The 19,904-nt window shown below is 46.0% G+C and overlaps 1 protein-coding gene across 1 annotated transcript in view; it reads left to right on the forward strand.

Annotated features, from left to right (window-relative positions):
• The window catches only part of LOC126539783 (uncharacterized), a 32,496-nt gene extending 20,355 nt beyond the window's left edge, over positions 1-12,141 (forward strand). Inside the window, exon 4 of the mRNA XM_072286311.1 lies at positions 11,915-12,141. Within this exon, the coding sequence (XP_072142412.1) occupies positions 11,915-12,136 (222 nt within the window). The 3' untranslated portion in view covers positions 12,137-12,141. The remainder of the gene's footprint in view (positions 1-11,914) is intronic.
• The last annotated feature ends 7,763 nt before the right edge of the window (positions 12,142-19,904 follow it).

Here is a 19,904-nt window from a genome sequence, read left to right on the forward strand (position 1 = left end):
AATTATCCCTTTTGAGGCACAAAAATATCTTTTCTGTTTATATTTTTCTGTTACTTCACACTTTTTTCTGTTCCACTGTACAGAAGTGTGACGTGTAAAGACAATTTTATATCCTGATGAATAACGGGCGAACCAGGAATGTCGCTGAAGCCAACGCTTTGAAAGGGCATTTCTCTTCGTGAGGGCAGTTGCCGCTCTGACGAACATTTTTTTTTTTGTAGAAACGTTGACTGCAGCCGATATTCATTGTTGGACCCCTATCTATCACTTCTAGCCTCCATTTCCATGTGAACCTCTCTCATGTTTGAGTTTTACTATCGCGCGTCACATAATCATTATAAAATAACAAGTGTAACGTAAATGTGCAGCTGGTCTCAAAACGAAAATTAGGCTATGTGCTCAAAGCTGAATATGTTCACCTACAGAGCAGAAAGACAAAGGTCACAGTAGCGCTCGTGTGTATCCGTTTTACTTACTGCGCTGCTGTTAAACATGGTCAACACTTTTTTCTCTGAGTAGCTGTAAGAAATCAATTGTAATTTAGGATAATGTAGAAGAAAATGAATTTTTGTTTTATTTTACATTAAGACATCACTGGGCAGATAAATATGAAAACAGGAATATTAATAGAACTGCTTATGCGCACTAGGTTCAGAAAACAAGCAGCATCGCGTTTCCTCCGGGTGTTATAACAGCTTAAAAGTCAATTTCCCAGGATATCGATGAGCGTCCGCTTGCCATTGATCGCACGCGTACGTAGAGAAGGAAGAACATGAAAAAGTACATGCTCATTTAAAGCAAGGTAAGCGATGTAAATAAGTACGCACATCTTTGCGTATAACAGACGCTGCTGGCCAAGTTACGGAACTCCCCCGACCCTGCCAGTAATTTTTTTTGAATTAGTCACGGCATGTATTCAAGCACAAATTTCCGACACAAGATAGCATCAAGATGGGTGTGCAGTGCATGTGAGGCATCATGGTAGGTATGCATTATGTCACAGTGTCCGGATATTGTGAAGTGCACATTGAAGAGATGTAAGTATTTTCAATATGCCGATAGAATTGAATGCTTTTTGATGTAAAAGGGAACTGTTGTATAAGGCCAGATATTGGTTTACCCATCGTAGCAAAATAGCAAAAGTGTTCTCACCTGAACATTTTTTCACTGTAAAGCTTGCATTTTTCTATGGATAAATAAAACATGCATACACACAACACACAAACGCTCAACGCACACATAACTCTATGATGGTGGCCGCTGTTTGTTTCAAAAATCTAGAAGCCTATGCAGAACATTGCACTGACGAGCTTCATTATTGCCAGTATGCACTGAGCTGGCGGATGTGTGAAACTAAGGTTAATTGAGGCGTCTGTGTTTTGCGTTTTCAAGTACCGTTAAGCATACAAAAGGCGACAGCTTCGGAATCACTATTTCTCCATTTCAAAGGAGCAACAGTCAATAAAGACAAAGAAAGAAAAATATAGGTTGGTGTCGACTGGTTTAGCTACAAGTGTAATTACCACCCTACCACTATCTTGGTCGTTTTGTCGGTTGTTTTTATGCGTGTCACCTATTCATGATAATACTGACATACCGTTTGTGTAACTATGGTTCAAAAATTTTCTAAACCATGCAGCCCGTTAGAACGCGATATCTAAAACGAACGTGCACATTCTGTCATGACTTCCTCTTCTATAACTCTTGTAAACTAATCTTGCTATTCACTTGATGGCACATGTTGAAATTGCGGAAAGGAAGCCGATTAGTCAAGTGATACGACGATTTACTTCGCCTCAATTTCGGAATCTATACATATGCTTCAAATAGAATACTTATTAACTTATTCAGTGAATCGTTTTAACTGGCAACCTGACCACTGCAATCTGTTGCTCAAGTAAAGTCCTCTTCTTCATGCAATTCACATCCATAAGCCGGATTTTGCTATATGGTCCATGCGCTTTTTTTAATTTTTTCCACCAAAAAAAAGTGGCACTTTCGCCAGAAAGACGAAGCACCGATTGTGATATCAAATTAGTAGACAGCTATATGAAGTAATGATACTAGTTATATCGGCAGTTTAAACTTGCAAACATTCGTTTACTAAGTTGGCCTCAGCGCGCACAATCAAACATGAACACTTCGCACTAGGTGAGAGCGGAAACTCGCTGTCAATACGCTGGTATGAGCAAGCGCAGCCACAGCAGCAAGCGAACTTTCGTGCGATCTATCGGTTCAACGCAAGAACGGCGAGAACACAGCGTGCGGAAAGGCATGACTCGTCTGCAGATCAATTTCAAGATACGGCGCACGGGCATGCGCGTAAAGTAAGCACTTGTTGACGGAGTCGCAGTCCCTCCCGCGCGGCCTCCGTCAATTCCTCGCGTTCGGTCGCGAAATGAGCCGTCGCAAACAAATTGTGCGTCAGCAATTTTCGTAGCAATGTCTAGCAGAATGGCACAAGGTAGAAAATAGTCCTGATAATTTAAAGCGGTGGACACATTACGTGAACTGTACAGTATTAGTTACGTCAAACAAGGACGCATGTTGCTTTATTACTTTTTTTTTTACTAAATGTGTTGTTGCAGTTCAATTTACGCAAATTTTCACCATTTGTTTCTCATTTTTGCAGTCTACCATTCATACATGTAGTTATTCTTTGTCAGGGTCAGGAAGTGAGGCAAGCAGACAACATGCGAGCAATTCTTTGTGGCCACGAGCTTCATGATACCATAGCTTCGTGGCTCGGGTACTAGTCCCTTCCGCACTGTGCTTTCAAAATGTGCAGAGACTACGCAACGCCACGCAGTCTAGTGTTGCCACTAACTATAAAGCGACGTAGTCAGTGGCCAGACAAAATGAAGCGACGTAGTCAGTGGCCAGACAAAATCATTTCCCGCGGTAACGCACTAAAGCAGTCTAAGCGCAGCTAACGAAGGAACAAAATCAATACTGGATACATTGTGTTCTCATATGCGGCGGGTTCATATGCCAGCATCAAAAAAAAATAAAATGTTACACAACAGATAAAAAAGTCGCACTCTGCGCTCTCTCCAATAAACTAAACACTTGCTCGTAGCTTAGAGCTAACGTCGCTTAGTTAGCTTCGTTGAGAGCTCATGCATGGTTTTTTTTTTCTCGCAGCCACAGCAAAAACAAGCACATTCTGAAAAGGCAAGAATAGACAATAACACATTTGTCCAGTCCACTGGCTAGCCATTACGTGTGCTACAGAAAAAAAAAACTAAAACTAAGTTGAATACCCAAATCCTACGTTACCTCACAAAGCGCAGCGTTCGCTGAAATACGTAGTTGCTAAGTTTTGTCACTGTCCGCCTGAATTTTCTCTGCGGGCTACATTGTAGTCCTGTTCTATGTCATGAACATGCGGAAACTATTGCGTAAAAGAATACGTTGTGCACTGTTCGAAACTACCTGAAAAGAAAACCAATGACTTCTGATGATTTTGGAAAACAGAAACGGAGCAGCGCCGACATGTGTTCACTCGAAGAGTAGCCATCTTGATTATCAGTTTCGCTGCCGTTTCGCTTGATCTTCCTGAGCTTTAACCGCAGGATTCCATTTCCTTCGCTGTTGTTGAGCCTTGACTGCTTCCTGACGAAGCTCGAGATTTTCCTCTGTTCGGTTTATTTGTGTTTTGCTTGTATGTCTGGAACATGATGATTCATTTGGCTGTTCTGCCGTTTCGCTTCTGCTTGCTGGACTTGAAGTTAGCGATTCGCTCCTCTACATTTGCGTGCAGCTTGCATTTAACCTAATTAGGTTTAGCTTGCTTTTTCTGCCGTTTCGCTTGAGCTGCCTGAGCTTTAACCGCAGGATTCCATTTCCTTCGCTGTTGTTGAGCCTTGACTGCTTCCTGACGAAGCTCGAGATTTTCCTCTGTTCGGTTTATTTGTGTTTTGCTTGTATGTCTGGAACATGATGATTCATTTGCCTGTTCTGCCGTTTCGCTTCTGCTTGCTGGACTAGAAGTTAGCGATTCGCTCCCCTACGTTTGCGTGCAGCTTGCATTTAACCTAATTAGGTTTAGCTTGCTTTTTCTGCCGTTTCGCTTGAGCTGCCTGAGCTTTAACCGCAAGATTCCATTTCCTTCACTATTGTCGAGCCTTGACTGCTTCCTGACGAAGCTGGTGATTTTCCTCTCTTCTTTCACGCTTGGCTTCTGCTTCACGTTGTCGCACAGATGAATCGGGCCTCCGGCGTCGCTGTCTTTCGCGAGCAAGCACCCCCTGTCGCTCGACCCGTGGCAACTGTTGGGCATCCATGGCGAGTAAGATGGGTTCTTTGTTCGCAATGTCTATTCAGAAACGCTGTGGCGCTCTCTATTGGCTAGTTTTGGTATCATCCTGGGTGTGTGACACCCAACGACTCTGAATGGACGAAATCTCGGGCCGCTGAAGAGCGCCCCGGCATCGTTGCGCACGCTGTGATCACATCACAGCGTGCGCAACCATCGGAACATGATCAAACACCTGCGCATAATAAGATATATGTAAATGCTAAACACATCTGCAGACGCAATCGCTCTTCGGCCAAGGTGGCCGCGATATTTCGCAAAAAAGCACAGGCTGACACTGCAATAAGACTACGCAAGGTCATGACGCTTGAAGCGTCCACGAGCCATAGGTGAATCGTACGTTGAGCCTAGGAGATGCCGCGATGTAGGAGCCACGCGTGCTGGCGCAGTTCTCAGGCAGGCACTCAACCACCCTAGACGAGTGTATGCAGTCTCCACTTGTATTTGGGGACATTTTTATCCTGAATATCCTAAAGTTTCAATTTGGTCTCCTCAAAGCTTTTGGAATGTTTGAATTCTGAAAGTTGCAAAGGTAAACAGTTTTATTCCATTCTTGTTCATGAACAAAGCTCATATAAAAGCTTACAGATATTGTCAAGGCATAGCACTTTCCCTCAGAACAATATGTAGTAAGCTATTATTATTTAAGCAACTTCTGTTCAGCAAGAAAAAAATCCCTCTCCCTTGTTTTGTTCATTGAGTGAATGCAGGCAATTCAACCAGGCATAACATTTTGCTAATGCAATCCTTTGGGGAATACAACATTACGTTCTACTTTGAGCATTTCCTAGCACTTTCTTATTACAGCGAAGGCGTATTTACAACGAAGCTGTATATGGCTAGCCGATTAGTCCGCCCGTCTGTCACCTGCACGCCGAAAGCTCATCCGGTGAAACGCCATGCGTATGCGCAAAAAAGAAACAAACAAAAAGAGAGAGGCATGAGATTAGCTGCGCCAGTAGTGACGTCGTTGATCTCCGTCGCAGCCGAGTGCACCCGCAGCAGTTTCTGCCCGACTTCGAAATGGGTAGGCCACGCGTCATTCGTACTCGTGAGGAGCAGGCAGCTTTCCATCAGCAACACGCGAGCAAAGCCGGGAACGAGCTCGTCTAAGCTGTGCCGATGGTGTAGCCAGGGCAATATAGCAGGTTCGTGCAGCTGAGCGCAAGCAGCAACTGCGTACCATGGATCTGGCCGCCTACCAAGCCGTCGTTTAATGAACCGCAGGGATAAACTCAGTGAGATACACCTGGGCCGCACGTTTCAGTTCGCTGCTTAACCATCTGTGCGGAGTACTTGGGCGGTGCTTTCGTTTAGTATCAAACCACAATAAAACAACTGATTCAACCGCCGTCGCCCACTGCTGGGCCTCCATGATGAATTAGTTTTCATTAATTAAAGAGGGTGCGTGCCTACGGAAGAGATTGAGCCAAAGCTTTAAAATGGGCTAAAAAATTTTAAAAAGCGGGTGAAGGGAGCTATACCAATTCAGCAAGAACAATAGCTTTCTCTCAGCAAAGTCGTGCGCCCGGCATTGGTTAGTTAACCTGACCATGCCGCACGTTTTTGTTTAATTAATACTGTTTGACACGGCTCCTATTTGCGTGCTCTAACACTGATATAACAGATGTTCAGTACCTGACCAGAGTAACAGTTTGAGACGCTTTCCTTAATTTACACTGAAAGAACAATACCGTCTGTGCCATTTGCACAGGTTTATGATAATCTGTGGTTTTCAGCCCCAACTTTAAGATAATTTAAACAAATACAAACTTCGAAGCGTTTTTAGATTATAATAGAAGCGTATTATATGCTCTGGTTAAAGACAGGTCGTTATCGTTATTACGCACAGGGTTCTTATTTTAGTGCATGAGAAAAAAAATATGCGTCGCATTCCTGGAAAGCTGGCAACAAGCAAGCCTGGGTGTTGCACCAGCCACCAGCATCGTTGAAATCGTAGTGGCGTGAAATGGCCCCTCCAGAAATTGTATTGCGACGCGTGCAACTGCAGCGATTTTATTGCTCCAGTCGCAGCATGTTAAACCTTCACTTGTTCCTCCTGCATGCGGCCATTCGCTTCCCTTGTTCCGTGCCAGCGTAAGTGAAACATTGTGGTGAATGCCCGCTCAAAAGCGGTGTCTTCGGCGTCGTTTTCTGTGTCCGATGCGACGCACTTATGAAAATTTGATACATCCGAGTCAGCGCTGTCACTATCAAGTAGCAAATGCGTTGCAGTGCGCCGTGATATTGTCCATGGCGTCTGTCATTACCACGAAACGCACGACAACCGCGGTGCCAGCAACCGCAATGAGCAATAAAAGCGTGAAAAAACGCGCTTGCATAGTGTACGCCACGCATGCAGCTGCAGACTTCCTGTTCACACCGCCGAATTTACCGAAGCATGTTCTACTGCTTCATGGAGTGGTAGGATTTTTGTACACGGCATATTGTAGGTTCACCGCAATCACTGGTGCTAAAGTACGCTTTTGAATTTATATCACAATTCGCATCGCGCACGCAGTCGCACTTAGCGAGATGCTTGGTTCGCCTCTTGCTATGCACTTGCTATTTCATGCCGCCAACTGGTTATTCCTGTGATTAAGTTATTTTGTTTTATAGTAGAGAAATATTGCACCGTTCTAATGAGGGTGAAGAACCACAGGGCACAACTAAAGTAACGAAACTCACTGTTTATTGGTGGAACCCTTTTCCAGCAACATGAGTAACATTCAGCACAACGATAGTGTCGACCGCACTCGCTAATCGTCGAAATATAATCTACCATTTCGACACGTTCAATATTAATTCAAGCGTACTTCAATGTTACAGCGTAATTGCTGCTGCTCACGTATCATCCAGGAAGTTCAACCGTATTCGCGTCGCGCATGCAATCCGATTACGCAATGTTCGGCGATAATATAGACAACAGGTGAAATCAAAGGTCACAGTGGAGGAAGTTTCAATGCCTGAAGCCGCGTTTTGCGCTGAGTAGTAATCTTAGGTTCCTACGGGTGAAATGCGGTCCCCGGAAAAAGTATGAACAAGTACACGTGTCCATACGGCATCATGGAGCACGATGCATTCAACTTGCTGGAGAGACTGCAGTTATATAAGCAGAAACGGCCTTCTATTTTGGTACGTAATAGATAGCTCTTGACAGACTTCCCTGCTTACTCAACTGCTTCTATATTAAAGAGATGCTGAATAAAAAGTTTGCCACCGGGTCTTTCACCAAAATGAAAGCTGGGGGCCTAAAATGTCGAGCACAGCGCTGCTAATGTAAATAAATTGATGGAAAATTACAATTTTAACATTTTTATTCTAAGTAGCCGTACCACGCGGTCGCGCCGCGTTACAGACAATACGCAATTTTTACTACCGGATGCTTCTGCTGTGGCCTCCGAGGGCATTGCGTGCGGTCGAAGCAATCCTGAAGGCTATACTGCTGTGCTCACTCGTTTCCGATCGGCATTGCCAGCAATCGTCCGCTCTTGCACATAGCCTGCATTTCAGCTCGTACAAAGCGGTAATCCTTGTGAAGAACGATTCACAATGGGTAGTTTCTTTGAGCCATAATCTTGCAACATACGGTAATTCAGGACACATGGTACAAACGTACGAACGAACGATTGACGCGTACTCCATCTAAACCCGGCGCCTTGCATGTGCGCTTGGAAGGCTTCACTATACTCGTCAGTATGTCTCAAATAATTATTATAAATCTTTCGATGACATTATTTCGTTTGCACGAACACTGTCAATAAAAGCATGCCTGTGCGAGCGACAAACACGGCGTGCCGTCACTGACGGCTCCCCTGGCAGTCACCGACAAGGCTGCTGGGCGAACCCGCTGGGCCAGCTGGGCTCTGTGGCCGACAGTGCTTACGATTTAGCTCCACATTGTCACAGAGCAGTTATTTTGGCTGACGTTATAACATTTGCACAAGTATGTTAGGCGGGAACAAAGACAGTCCAACTTTTCGTCACTGCAGGTACGAAAAACAATCGTGCAGAGCAAGGGATATTCATTCCTCCGACAGCCCATGTGTACTGCGCGCCTGCGAAATGCTCGCGAACCACTGCGCCCGATCTAGCCAGTGGTATTCGGCACATGCGCAATTTCGACATAACCTTATCCTAATGGTTGCTATTCTGTTGCGCATTTTAGAGCAAAGCTGCTGCCTGTAGTTTGACGGGATGTTTCCTCGGCTCATTCTGCGCTCACGGAAGAAAGTGTAGTGCCACCTAACTGACGTGACCACTCAGACAGACCTCAAAAGGCAGCAGAAAAGGGCTTTGTCTGAATTTCCGCGTGACAGAATCATGTTTTTTTCGTACATTCGAATCACGATCCGAAACTATCATGCTTACAGCTGGTGTGTGAATCGGCCTTTACGAATTTTCTATCGCAATTTACTTTCAGAAATTCAAATAGTTCAATAACGCACTTGCGCTTGGCCGAGGCCATTGGAGAATGAGGATGTACGCCGAACTTCCACACACTTGCGTGCGCGCGTGACATAAGTGTGCACACAATGTAGCTGCCCTTGATGCGTGGGCGTTCTGCCCGTTGCATCTGTCGCACAGCGTGTGCGACCACCGTAATTGACATCATGACGCACGCTGTCCAAAAAATTGGCTGTGGCTTAGCTCAGCTAACCCTGGATATGCAAAGGGAAAGCATGGTTTCACTTAGTTAACCTTTGATTAGCTGTAATTGTTATATAATTGATTAGCTATAATTGTTATATAATTCATTAACTATAATTGTTATCATCGTTAAGCCAGGTATGATGGCTGTGCCTAGGTCGACTGTGAGTAGGCTTGGGTAGACAAGCATCGTTCGGCAGTGGCACGCCTGTTCTGCCTCAGGGAAAGCGCAAGTGCTAGACATATAAAGAGACGCCGCGAACATGTGCAGAGTCAAAGCACAAACGGGCAGGGCGGCTACGCGGTCGCTAGATTGATCTCGAAGGTGCGACTCCTGTTACATTCCGGCAGTTGCATTCCAGACCCTCTCCAGTGAAGCAGCTCTCCAAGCGATATCCGCGGGTCGGTCAGACACTGCTTGGCGACGACGGCTCAAAGCTTCCCGCTCCCGCGTAACGCTGAGACAAGGTATCCCAGCCTCGCTCTCATCCCAGGCGAAGCTCGCACTGACTAGGCGAGCGAGGCGGTCCTCTTAGCCGGGTGCTCGGCGAGTCACGTGGTCAGGCGGCGACACAGCTGCGGTGAGCGCATGCAAGCCGGCGGTAGCGCGGCTAGCGCACGTGGCGGCGCCGGAACTCGGCACGGTGAGTCACGTGATGCGTTGCCAAAGCTAGGGTGCAGCTGCAGTCAAATGAAGGTCAAATCCGCGGCGACGGTGCCACTCGGCTCGACGAGGCTAGTAAATATTTCGCATTAAAACAATACCGCCTCCTGGCGGCCGCGACCATTTAGACCGAGCTTAAACGGCAATCTTTCAGTTTACGGGAAACAGGTTTTCTCCTATATTCAAATTTTATTTCGACGCTATCGTGTCGGTAGCTGCTTGCGTGCAAGTCGTACTTTACGAATTGTCTGCCGCAATTTACTTTGAGAAATTCAGTTACTTCTATAACGCACTTGATCTTGGCGGAGGGAGTAGAAAAATCACGATGTATACTGCACTTCCACACACGTGCGTGCGCACGGGACGTGCTTCGATTGTGGAGGTGGTGCTTGTCTCAACGGCAACAGATTCGCTGTGCATCCACAGGGCAGAATGGAGGCAAATTTCTGTACCGTTCTAAGCGACGATAGATGCGAACGCCTCGATACTGGTGATCGGACCGGTGCGGAAAAGGCTAACCAAAGACGCCGTCTATGTGGCAGGGACCGTCACACGAATTGCCGCTGTGCTTGTGTGAGGCAGTCCGATCGCTACCGCCATTATGTGAGGATATCCAGGCATTTTTTCGTTTACTAACATTTATTAGGACAAGGATGCGGGATTGCGCCTTGTGTCCCCTACACTTATGTCGGAGTCACAATCGTCGCTCGTGCCGCTGCTTTTCTTAGTACTTTGCGTATTTACCTGCTGACAAGTGCACGCAATTACACTTGAGTGTCATTTTTATGGCGAGAGCATAAACTGGCCCATCGGTCGAAAAATCCAATGTCCGGCGTTATCGAAAGATTGACCGTCCGGCTTTATGGTACCAGAATTAATCGTGCAAACCACGAGAATTGGTGGGACTCGAACCCACGACATTTGGTGGGAGTCGAACCATCCACCTTTCATTGACCAAAGTTCAATGGCTCAAAAATTGATGGTGCCAGCACTGATAGTCGAACCCGCGATCTTTGGTGTTAATTAGGATGAAGTTAATTAAGGTACTGCTAATTAACATATAGTTCATTAAGGCCCTCGAGCCCACGACATTTGGTGGGAGTCGTGCCCACGACTTTTTGTAATTAAGGCGAATAGAATTAAATAACAGTTAATTAGGATATAGTTAATTATGGCACTCTAAGCCACAACCTTTGGTGGGGGTCGAGGCCTCGAACTTTGGTGGGAGTCGAACCGACTAGGAGATAAGGGCGAACCAGCCATATCTCCAAGTTGGATTCCAATTGACACCGTATAGGACAATAGTCCAAAAACCACGACCTTTGCTCAGAGTTAAGCCATCGACCTTTGATTGGAGTCGAACCCACGACCGTTTGTGTGGAGGAACACGAACCGGCGACTCAACATAGAGATCATGGGAGAACCGGCCATATCTCCAAGATGAATTCGAATTTACATCGTGAAGATCAAGAGTCGAAACCACTACCTTTGGCGTTAAGGCAAAGTTAATTAAGGCACATTTACATAAAATAAAGTTAAGGCGCGCGAACTCACAATTTTTGGTGGGAGTCGAACCAGTCACTTTTTGTCCTATTTAGGGCGAAGTTTATAAGGTAGAATTATTTAGACACTCGAACGCACGACCTTTCGTGGGAGAAAGATATGATCAGAAGCAACAACGATTTCAAAAGAAAATGTCAGGTAATGAATGAATATGCCTCGTGATCGCGCAGGCTTTCGGCTTCACGCTCTTTAGCGTATTCTAAAGTGACTGCCAACTTTTTTTTTGTGCCTGCGGTCACTCCAATGGTGAGCTTTATTCCTCTTTATTCACTCATTTTTACCCAGTTCAGGAAAACAAATCGGATCTTCCTACCGGGTTTGAAGTCCTTTCATTCTTCTCTCTCCTTCTATGGGCTCACCTAGCACTGTCAAAGGCATGTGAGCGTGAGCTGATCTATGCCAAGGGCTGGCAGTCTGGGACTGTACGATGCTCTCATGAGTAGGCAAGGCATCACGTCCGTAGGCGCGCAGCGCAATCGGGTCTATGTTATGGCTCGTGCGCGCTCATAAAACGCACACAACCCAGACGTCTATTAAAATATATGGGATGCGATCATCGGAATAATCGCGTTGCCTGAGTGAAATTCAGACGCGTTCGTCATTTGGGCCAATTTTTTTTTTTTTTTTGCGGTATCTCCTCAAAATAATTGGATATTTATCGTGGTTTAGGTTTCTTTTTCACGTTACATGAGATACCTATGGTTTTTCTATATTTGCAGTACCAAGGGGAGTCACACGGAATTTGTGCCGAGCTGCCATCAGTGGCGGGGTGTTTTCATAAAGACGATGAAGATGTTCAGATATTCTTGCGAGACAAATCCAAGACTACTGCTCGGCCCGGGAAGAGCAAGCGTACCAAACGGACAAAGAAACCAAAGCGCCCGAAGAAACCAAAGACTAAGTCGAAAAGTGAAAAAATTCAGACCAATAAAGCAACCTAATCGGAGGCGGGGTGCATGAGTAATTAGAATATGTGAAGTTTTATATCTGAGCTTTAGGTATTTCGCAGACTGTATCATCTCCAGATCTTTCTTACTAACTGGAATTATTTCTTTGTTTTATGGTATTTTCCAATTTCTGCAAGAAGCTCTACTGCATCTATATAAACCAAATGTCGAATGAAGTAGTTGCTACAACGTTATATATTGTACCACACAAACACGAAACACAAATACGCATGGTGTCCCACGAAGTGAAGTATAAACGATCGCCATCTAACACAAAAGTTATACAACATGCTTAGGGGAAGGCACTGCCAACCCGTAAATCTAGTAGATGCGTGCCCACTTATCACAAATTTTACTTAATTCATGGAATTTGATTCAGTGCAAAATCATCACACGACAATGCTATCCGGTTTATCATAAAATGTACCTTTTCCATCCTCTGTCTCAAAGAGCTTCACTAACTCCAATTTACATTCAACGTTAGTTGAACGAAGGTAAACTACACCCCACCTAAATGAGACAGTTTGTGCTCGTTCAATTGCAGACTGAGGGAATATGGGGTTATTATAAGTGACCACTACATCGACTCATACTATATGCTACTCCAATAAAGCGCACTAAAGCATATTAGCATGCATTTCGTAACCGCTGTAGTTGTTTTCCCATTCAGCACTCTTTTTTTCTATTATTGTCATGTGATTCCAATCTTATCGCGAGCAGTAAATCAAGTTGAATCCGTGAAAACTTCCTTGCTGAAATCAACTGACAAAATATCAATGCATGTTGCAGACATGACACTATTAATCTTGTGCGCCAATGTTTTTTGGTACCATGTACAAAAGGAAAACATCCACCGAATAAAGTTGTGATCTACCTACAAAACTGGTTTCATTATGCTCCCTACATATTGCTTGTGAGAAAGGACTTCAGGTATAACATGGCTATTTCATTTATTACAACTTCAGAATAAATTCAGCTATTTTGAGTAATTCTAACCTGTATTGCGGACACACAAGATTAGGAAAAACCTGACAGTAATATCAGCGTCCTTCAATAATTTTCCCATTGTGAGACAAACCTCTCCGAAAGATATACATATGAATTATATAACGCCGGTGCCACTAGAAGCACTGCCTTTAGTAGATCACCAATCTGCGGCGCTTGCATAGCCGAAGCTACGTGATCCCGCCAATCTTTCAGCAGGAACGGCGCCTCACTCACATTAATTCACCATGTTTTCAGATTCAAGTTGCAACGAAAACTTTAGGGTAATTTTTTTAGCGTCCAGTGCGTTTGTTTATAAATTATATAACAGCGTTATGTGACAGACCTGGTGAGCCAAATAGTATTGTTCATGCAAGTTCCGATCAGCCCTGCCACCCGTTACCAATCCGCCGCGTAATTCCTCTAAAGGTGCAGTGATTCACCTACCGTTGCACAAGTTCGCGTGGCACTTAAAGTGGCCGTGCTGGTTCGTGGCAATGTAAGCACAGTTACGAGTGGAAATTATTCGCTTCAATCGGAAGGAGGAGAAATAAACTTTATTAGTTGAAATGAGCCGACGGTAATATCGTCCGAGGTGGGCGGCGTCCCTAGTCCAGGATGCCGTGGGCCTGAGCTGATAGCTTGGCCCTGCTCACCAGGCGATGCTGGTCTTCAGGGGTCGAGCTTGTCAGCTGTGCCTCCCACTGCTCAACGGTTGGTGCGGTGATGGGCGGTGTCGATGGGTTTTTTTGACATTCCCATACCATGTGGTAGAGGGTATTGGGCGTGGAGCAGAAGGCGCATTTGTGAGTATAGCTCGTAGGATACATGGCGTGTAGCAGGGTGCCGTGCGGGAATGTACCGGTCTGTATTCTTCGGAAGAAGACCGCCTCTTCTCTTGTCAGCTGGGGATGCGGGGGTGGATAGATCCTTCTACCCAGTCTGTAGTGGCTCAGGATATCGGCTTATCCTTTCGGGACGCTATCTTGTTGGTCTACCGGTGCTCGTGAACCTGGTGGCATAGCCCGGTGGATGTGATCTCGGGCAGCGGCATTAGCCGCTACTTTACCCGCCAGGGACTCGTGTCCCGGGGCCCAGACAATGTACACTTCTGGAAAATTGTCTCGTTTTTCGAGGATGCTGAGGGCTTGTTTGGAAATGCGGCCCTTTTGATAATTTCTACATGCTGTTTGTGAGTCGGTGATAATTGTGATTAGATCTTCCTCTCGTTGTCCCGTAGTGGCCGCCAGGGCTATCGCCGTTTCCTCCGCGCAGTCGATGTCTGGAGTGCTTACCGAGGCCGCTGCTACCTCTTGTCCTTGGCCGTTGATCACGCTGATAGCGTGGGCCGCTCTGTTCTTGTACTTTGCCGCGTCGGTGTATCGGACTTCTCCTTGTTTTGGTCCTTCGTAGGCCTTACGTAGAGCTTTCACTCTCGCTCACCTCCTTTCTCTGTGGTATTCAGGGTGCATGTTTCTCGGCATGTTGGCCACCGTGATCTTCTCCCTCAGGGGTAGAGGAACCCGCTGTTTTGTGGACTCGTATTCGACTGGGTAGCCCAGTCTTATTAACGTTTCCCTACCCGTGCTGGTGAGCTTGAGTCGCTCTATCTGGCTCGTCTTGTGGGCCTCTCCTAGTTCTTCCCAAGTATTGTGGATGCCCAGGCTGAGTAGCTTCTCCGTCGACGTCGTCGGTGGAAGCCCCAGTGCCAGCTTGTAGGTCTTTCGTATTAGGGTGTTCAATTTGTCTCTATCGCTGTTCTTGAGACCCAGGTACGGGGTGCCGTTAGTGAATCTGCTGATTATCAGGGCTTGTATTAATCTGATTGTGTCCTGCTCTTTCAGGCCGTGCTTTTTATTTGTCACTCTTCGCACCAAGTGCGCGACTTGGGTAACTGTCGCTTGCAGTTTTTTAATGGCGGCGAGACCGGCACCGTCCTTCTGGAGAGTGAGGCCCAGAATACGCCGCATTGTACCTACCGGCGGAATGGTGTATAGCCGCTGAGGAAGCACGGTACATGCGGAACATGGTATTAGCAAACCAGATCAAGTTGGTGGATAGAAAAAGAAAATATTACGCATGCGAATAACTTTATTGGCAATTTAGGGGTGGTAAAAATGAATTTTAAGAGTTTTCTTGGTGTAAATTCCGATATTTGGTGGCTACGCGAGACTTCTACGCCATTCTGTTTGGAATTGGGCAGAAAAGGGGCCATATAACATAAAACTATTGCAACCAGGCTTTTCTTGTCTACTTGGCTTGCAAGAAGAGAGGGGAACGCAGGATTTGTGAGATATTTGGTGGGCCTGAGCTGGCGCAGTGAATGTACATAATCGGATGAGAAGGGCGCTGCTGGTGTCTGAGACTGGTGCCCTTTCCTTAGCTAGCGATGACTGGTCGAAAATCGCAGCGGCGCGAAACGGAAGGTTAAAAATGCCGCTAAAACGGATCCAAAGGGAAGAAATGTTCGGAGAGTGATGTCATAAATGTGCTGAAAGGGCTCGGCAATATTATACTACACGTAAAAATATTTATTATCGAAAAATAGATCCATGCTCCCGGTAGTCCAGAATATACGATGTCCTAGTGATTGTTGGGCAGACACCTTCGATTCTTTTCGAAACGGGGCAGTCCGCGGCCGTTCTGAAAAAAAAAATTCTTTTTGGGTGTAATAATGCACCTAAAACGCGTACACTTCACTGTGACGTGATGGGCCTTCGTAGGTTATGTGATGTCGAGTGACAGAGAGTCGAAGTGGGCGCAGCCCGGTAACCAACAGCGGCGGGCTAATGGAAAAGAAGGTGTAGGCTCGTAATTATTTGTATTTATTTTGTTTTGTCTAATGATGCATTTCTCTGAATATGAGTTTTCGTGGTTTTCGCGACGTCTCCTGAACGAGAGGCGAAATAGAGGTTGACCGCATAAATTTCGACGATAAATGGAGGGATGATTGCAGAAATTGAATAGAAAAAGTATGGAATAAATTTAGGTTTTAGGGCCCCAGTTTCTATCATACAGCGCTCATTACTCGGTATCTAAGAACAGGTATCATTCCATTGGAGGATACCTTGTCAGTGGGTGAGGCCGTATTTTCCCTTATAGAAGAAACTAAGCCGAGAGGCCATGATGGTCTTGATAAAAAAATTCACCGGCGATTAGGATACTCCCAAATGCGAAGTTTTAGTGCAGCTCTATACGTGCTTTTATTTCACAATGTACTGAGGTAGCGAATTTCAGAAAGACATGCAGCAGCGTCGGCGATTGTGGAAAACCTGATCTGCGGGTCAAGCGCGTCGGCTTTTATACATGACTCGTCGAAGGTTTCAGCGTAATAGATCACGCAGCGTGGCTTCCAGAAAGTAGAACACCATTGGCGTCGCGCATACAATCAGATTATAAAACAATCGCAAATAGTGATTATAGAAACAAGCGTGCACGGCATCAAACGAAGCAAACCAAACAAGCGCGAGCGAGAGATGACGCGAGCAGATGGTGGTACGAAACGAGCGGTCCGGCTACGAGTACGCACCGGTGGCCAGGTGGGTCCGCATGACACCAGTTTCCCGCGCGCACGCCAAAAAAAGAGCCACTATCATTGGTCTCCGCCGTCCACTGCTCGCTTCTTTGATCTCCCACACCACGTTCACTCTTTCATATTTTGCTGTGCTCGTTGGCTAGCTTATGCTGACGCTCGCCGCAGCAACGGGCGCCTATGAGCGCTCTAAGATCGTGTTCCTAACGGATGGGTCGAAGTCGGGAGCCTCTTATGTGGAATAAGAAGAGTACGGGAAGCTGAGCGTACATCGACCTGTCTAAGGAGCTGTGCGTCTTCGCGAAACGCAGGAGCGAGTCTAGAGTGAGTCTGCGGGAATCCTTATCCGGTCACTGGTCTTATCCGTTTTCGGTAGGAAGGAACTTACAGCGCCCTCAGGTGGCAGGCCCAGGGCAGACATTAAAAGTTCCCGGAGTGGCGTCTGCTTTGATCTGAGATTTCTCTTGTTGCATCTACTCTTGTGTGTTCTGTATTCGTAGTGCAACCGTCTGCACAAATAGCGCCTTCGGCTCAAAGTGTTTTTCACACATGAAAATGTGTTCCTCCTCATACGCTGTTTTTTTTTTTTTTTTGTAGTTAGACCTACCTTAAGTGCGTAACTTGATTCTTTAGGAAGCGAAGGTAAAACGCAACTGCGGACGGGGATCACCCACCGCGAATGAGATTTGGACACAATATGTCGCAGCGAAACAGAAACGTTATTATAGCACGTTTGAACTCAATATATGCTAATAAAAAATGAAGAGCAAAAAGAACTGCAAGCACGCATACATAACTCAAAACCTGCATGCAATATATACGCAGAAAGCATGTTACATAGGCCTCAATATATAAGAAACACTAGACTTCACTCAAGTATGGATGATATTTCAGGAAATATGTGATTCAGAGATTAAGCGATAAGAACTCGACAACATATCCGCTTTATTGTTTGTCGAGATGGAATATGTATGAGTATCTCTCATACATTTATTGTTTAAGGCAATCGCAATATGGTGATGCAGAATTTGCGAACCATGGCTTTGTTTGGCTTTGTTACACCTTGAAGCAAAATAGCATAGGGCGCACTATCATTGCTGAAAAGCTTACAGAAAGACAGCATGGATATTATGTACATGATTTGTCTCATCATCGAAACAATGTATTGTTACGTTATGCGGGTTTGGATGGCACAGTATATAGCAATACTGTAACCTTCTACTGACGCTGAAGAACACAGTAGCGAAACTGTGGAGAAGAAGACTATTTTTTTTATTAGGCGAACCTGTGAACAAAAAAGCTGGTTACACTAAAACACAATAACGGCGAATGCAGTCGGCGATCGTCGAAATGTGATCTGCGGGTCAAGCGCGCCTGCCTTCATACATGTGTCTTCGGAGCTTCCAGAGTAATCACTGGTGTCCGTGCGTCTCCTAGAAATTACTACAGAATTCGCGTCGTGCATACAGTGACAATACACAAGGGGCAGTGACAACATACAACGCAGCGAACCATCGACAATATTCGAGAAATTCCGATGCAGGCAGGAGTGTTGCGCGGTGCGCGACAACGCTTACCATTTGATAGCCGGTGAATAGCGGTCTCCCGAGAAAGATAAACGAGTGCATGTGACAATGCTCCCCTCTTAAAGAAGCACCGCATCGATGCTACAAATATAAGAGGTGAGCGAAAGAGAAACGCCCACGTAGTAAAGAACAAGAAAGAAACCAACTACAAACTTCGTTAGCGCTGGTAGAACGGCTTGAGGCGCACAACATGAAGAATTTCAGGTCACAAGTGGCGCGGCTGTGATTGCGAAATCCTGTCTACCACGACCTCATAGTCCAGTACGCCAATGTGTCAGATAACTTTGTAGGGTCAGAAATAGCAGCGTAAAAGATTCTCACTAAGTCCTCGTCAGCCTATAGGAGTCCAAACCCCAAAGCTAAACACGGTAGCCACACTGGTATTCCAGATAGCGTGGTCAAAAATTGTAGTGCCGGCTTTCGGTCCTCTGCTGGTTCTTGATGCGCAGGTGGGTGAGCTCTCGCGCTTCTTCGGTGCTGGAGATACGCCGCGACATTGAGGTTGTCTTCCTCAGTGACGTGTAGTAGCATGGCGTGGAGAGCTGTCGTCGGGTTTCTTCCATAAACCAGCTTGAACATCATCTATGTAGATTCTTTCACTGCCATGACGCAAGCAAATGGTACATACGGCAGGACGGCATCCACGTCTTGTGCTCGACGTCCTGTTTAGACGTTCCGTCAAGGAATTTTTTCTGGGGGTGATAAGTAGTGGTCCTCCGGTGACTTGTCTGGCTATACTGCAGGATGGCTTGATTAAGCTCAACTGTAAAAGTCGTTCATTTGTAAGTAATGTGGACTTTTGGCACAGCATGTCGAAGCAGGATGTTCTCGACAAAAAATGTTTGTTACTTCGGGTGCTCTATTTTGAACAGGTATTTTGTATTGGCGTAGACGGTAAGGTAGTCAGTGACCATGACCATCCACTTATTCCCAAATACTGACGTCGGGGAGAGTCCCAACGAACGCATCCCGATGTGCTTAAATGGTCGGCAAGGATGCTTGATCGGCAGCACTAGTAACGCAGACCTTGTCGCTGGCGTTTTGCGTCGCTGGCAGTCTCAGCACATCATGTTGCAACGGGCGACATCAGTGGTGAGGCGCGGGCAATATTATTTCTCTTGTTTTCTTGCGAGCGTATGGGAAAACTCGACGTGCCTGGCTGTCTTATCCATGTGCAGGTCATGCAGGACTTCTGCCCAGAGTGCGTCGGGAATAGCGAGAATGTAGTTTGCGCAAGCTGGCCAAAAGTTCTTTACCAGGACCTCGTTTCGCAAACAAAACGAAGGTAATCCGCGCCTAAGTGCCCTCAGAACAAAGTAGGTCTTGCCTTACAAGTACTCAGCAATACATCTTAGCCCCGGGTTCCCTCGTTGCTGCTCGACAAAGCCGTCCGCGCTTAGTGTTCCGGGGAACGTAGTAGATGGAAATTGAAGACGACGAGCAAAACGAGAACAAGGTAAAATATGGGGCCAATATTCTGACGAATGGAATTGTATTATTCAGGGCCTCATATGCTTTCTTCGGCAAAATATATATGTATAGGTAGGGTTTTCTAGAGGGGACAGGAAGTAAGGCGGGTGGGTGCGGCAACGACTGAGGCAGTGTTAGCGGTGAGGGTGTAGAATTGAGAATAAGGGGGTGCTATCCACAAGGCTGGTGG

Source organism: Dermacentor andersoni, chromosome 2, assembly GCF_023375885.2.
Source record: "Dermacentor andersoni chromosome 2, qqDerAnde1_hic_scaffold, whole genome shotgun sequence".
NCBI classification, from domain to species: Eukaryota; Metazoa; Arthropoda; class Arachnida; order Ixodida; family Ixodidae; genus Dermacentor; species Dermacentor andersoni.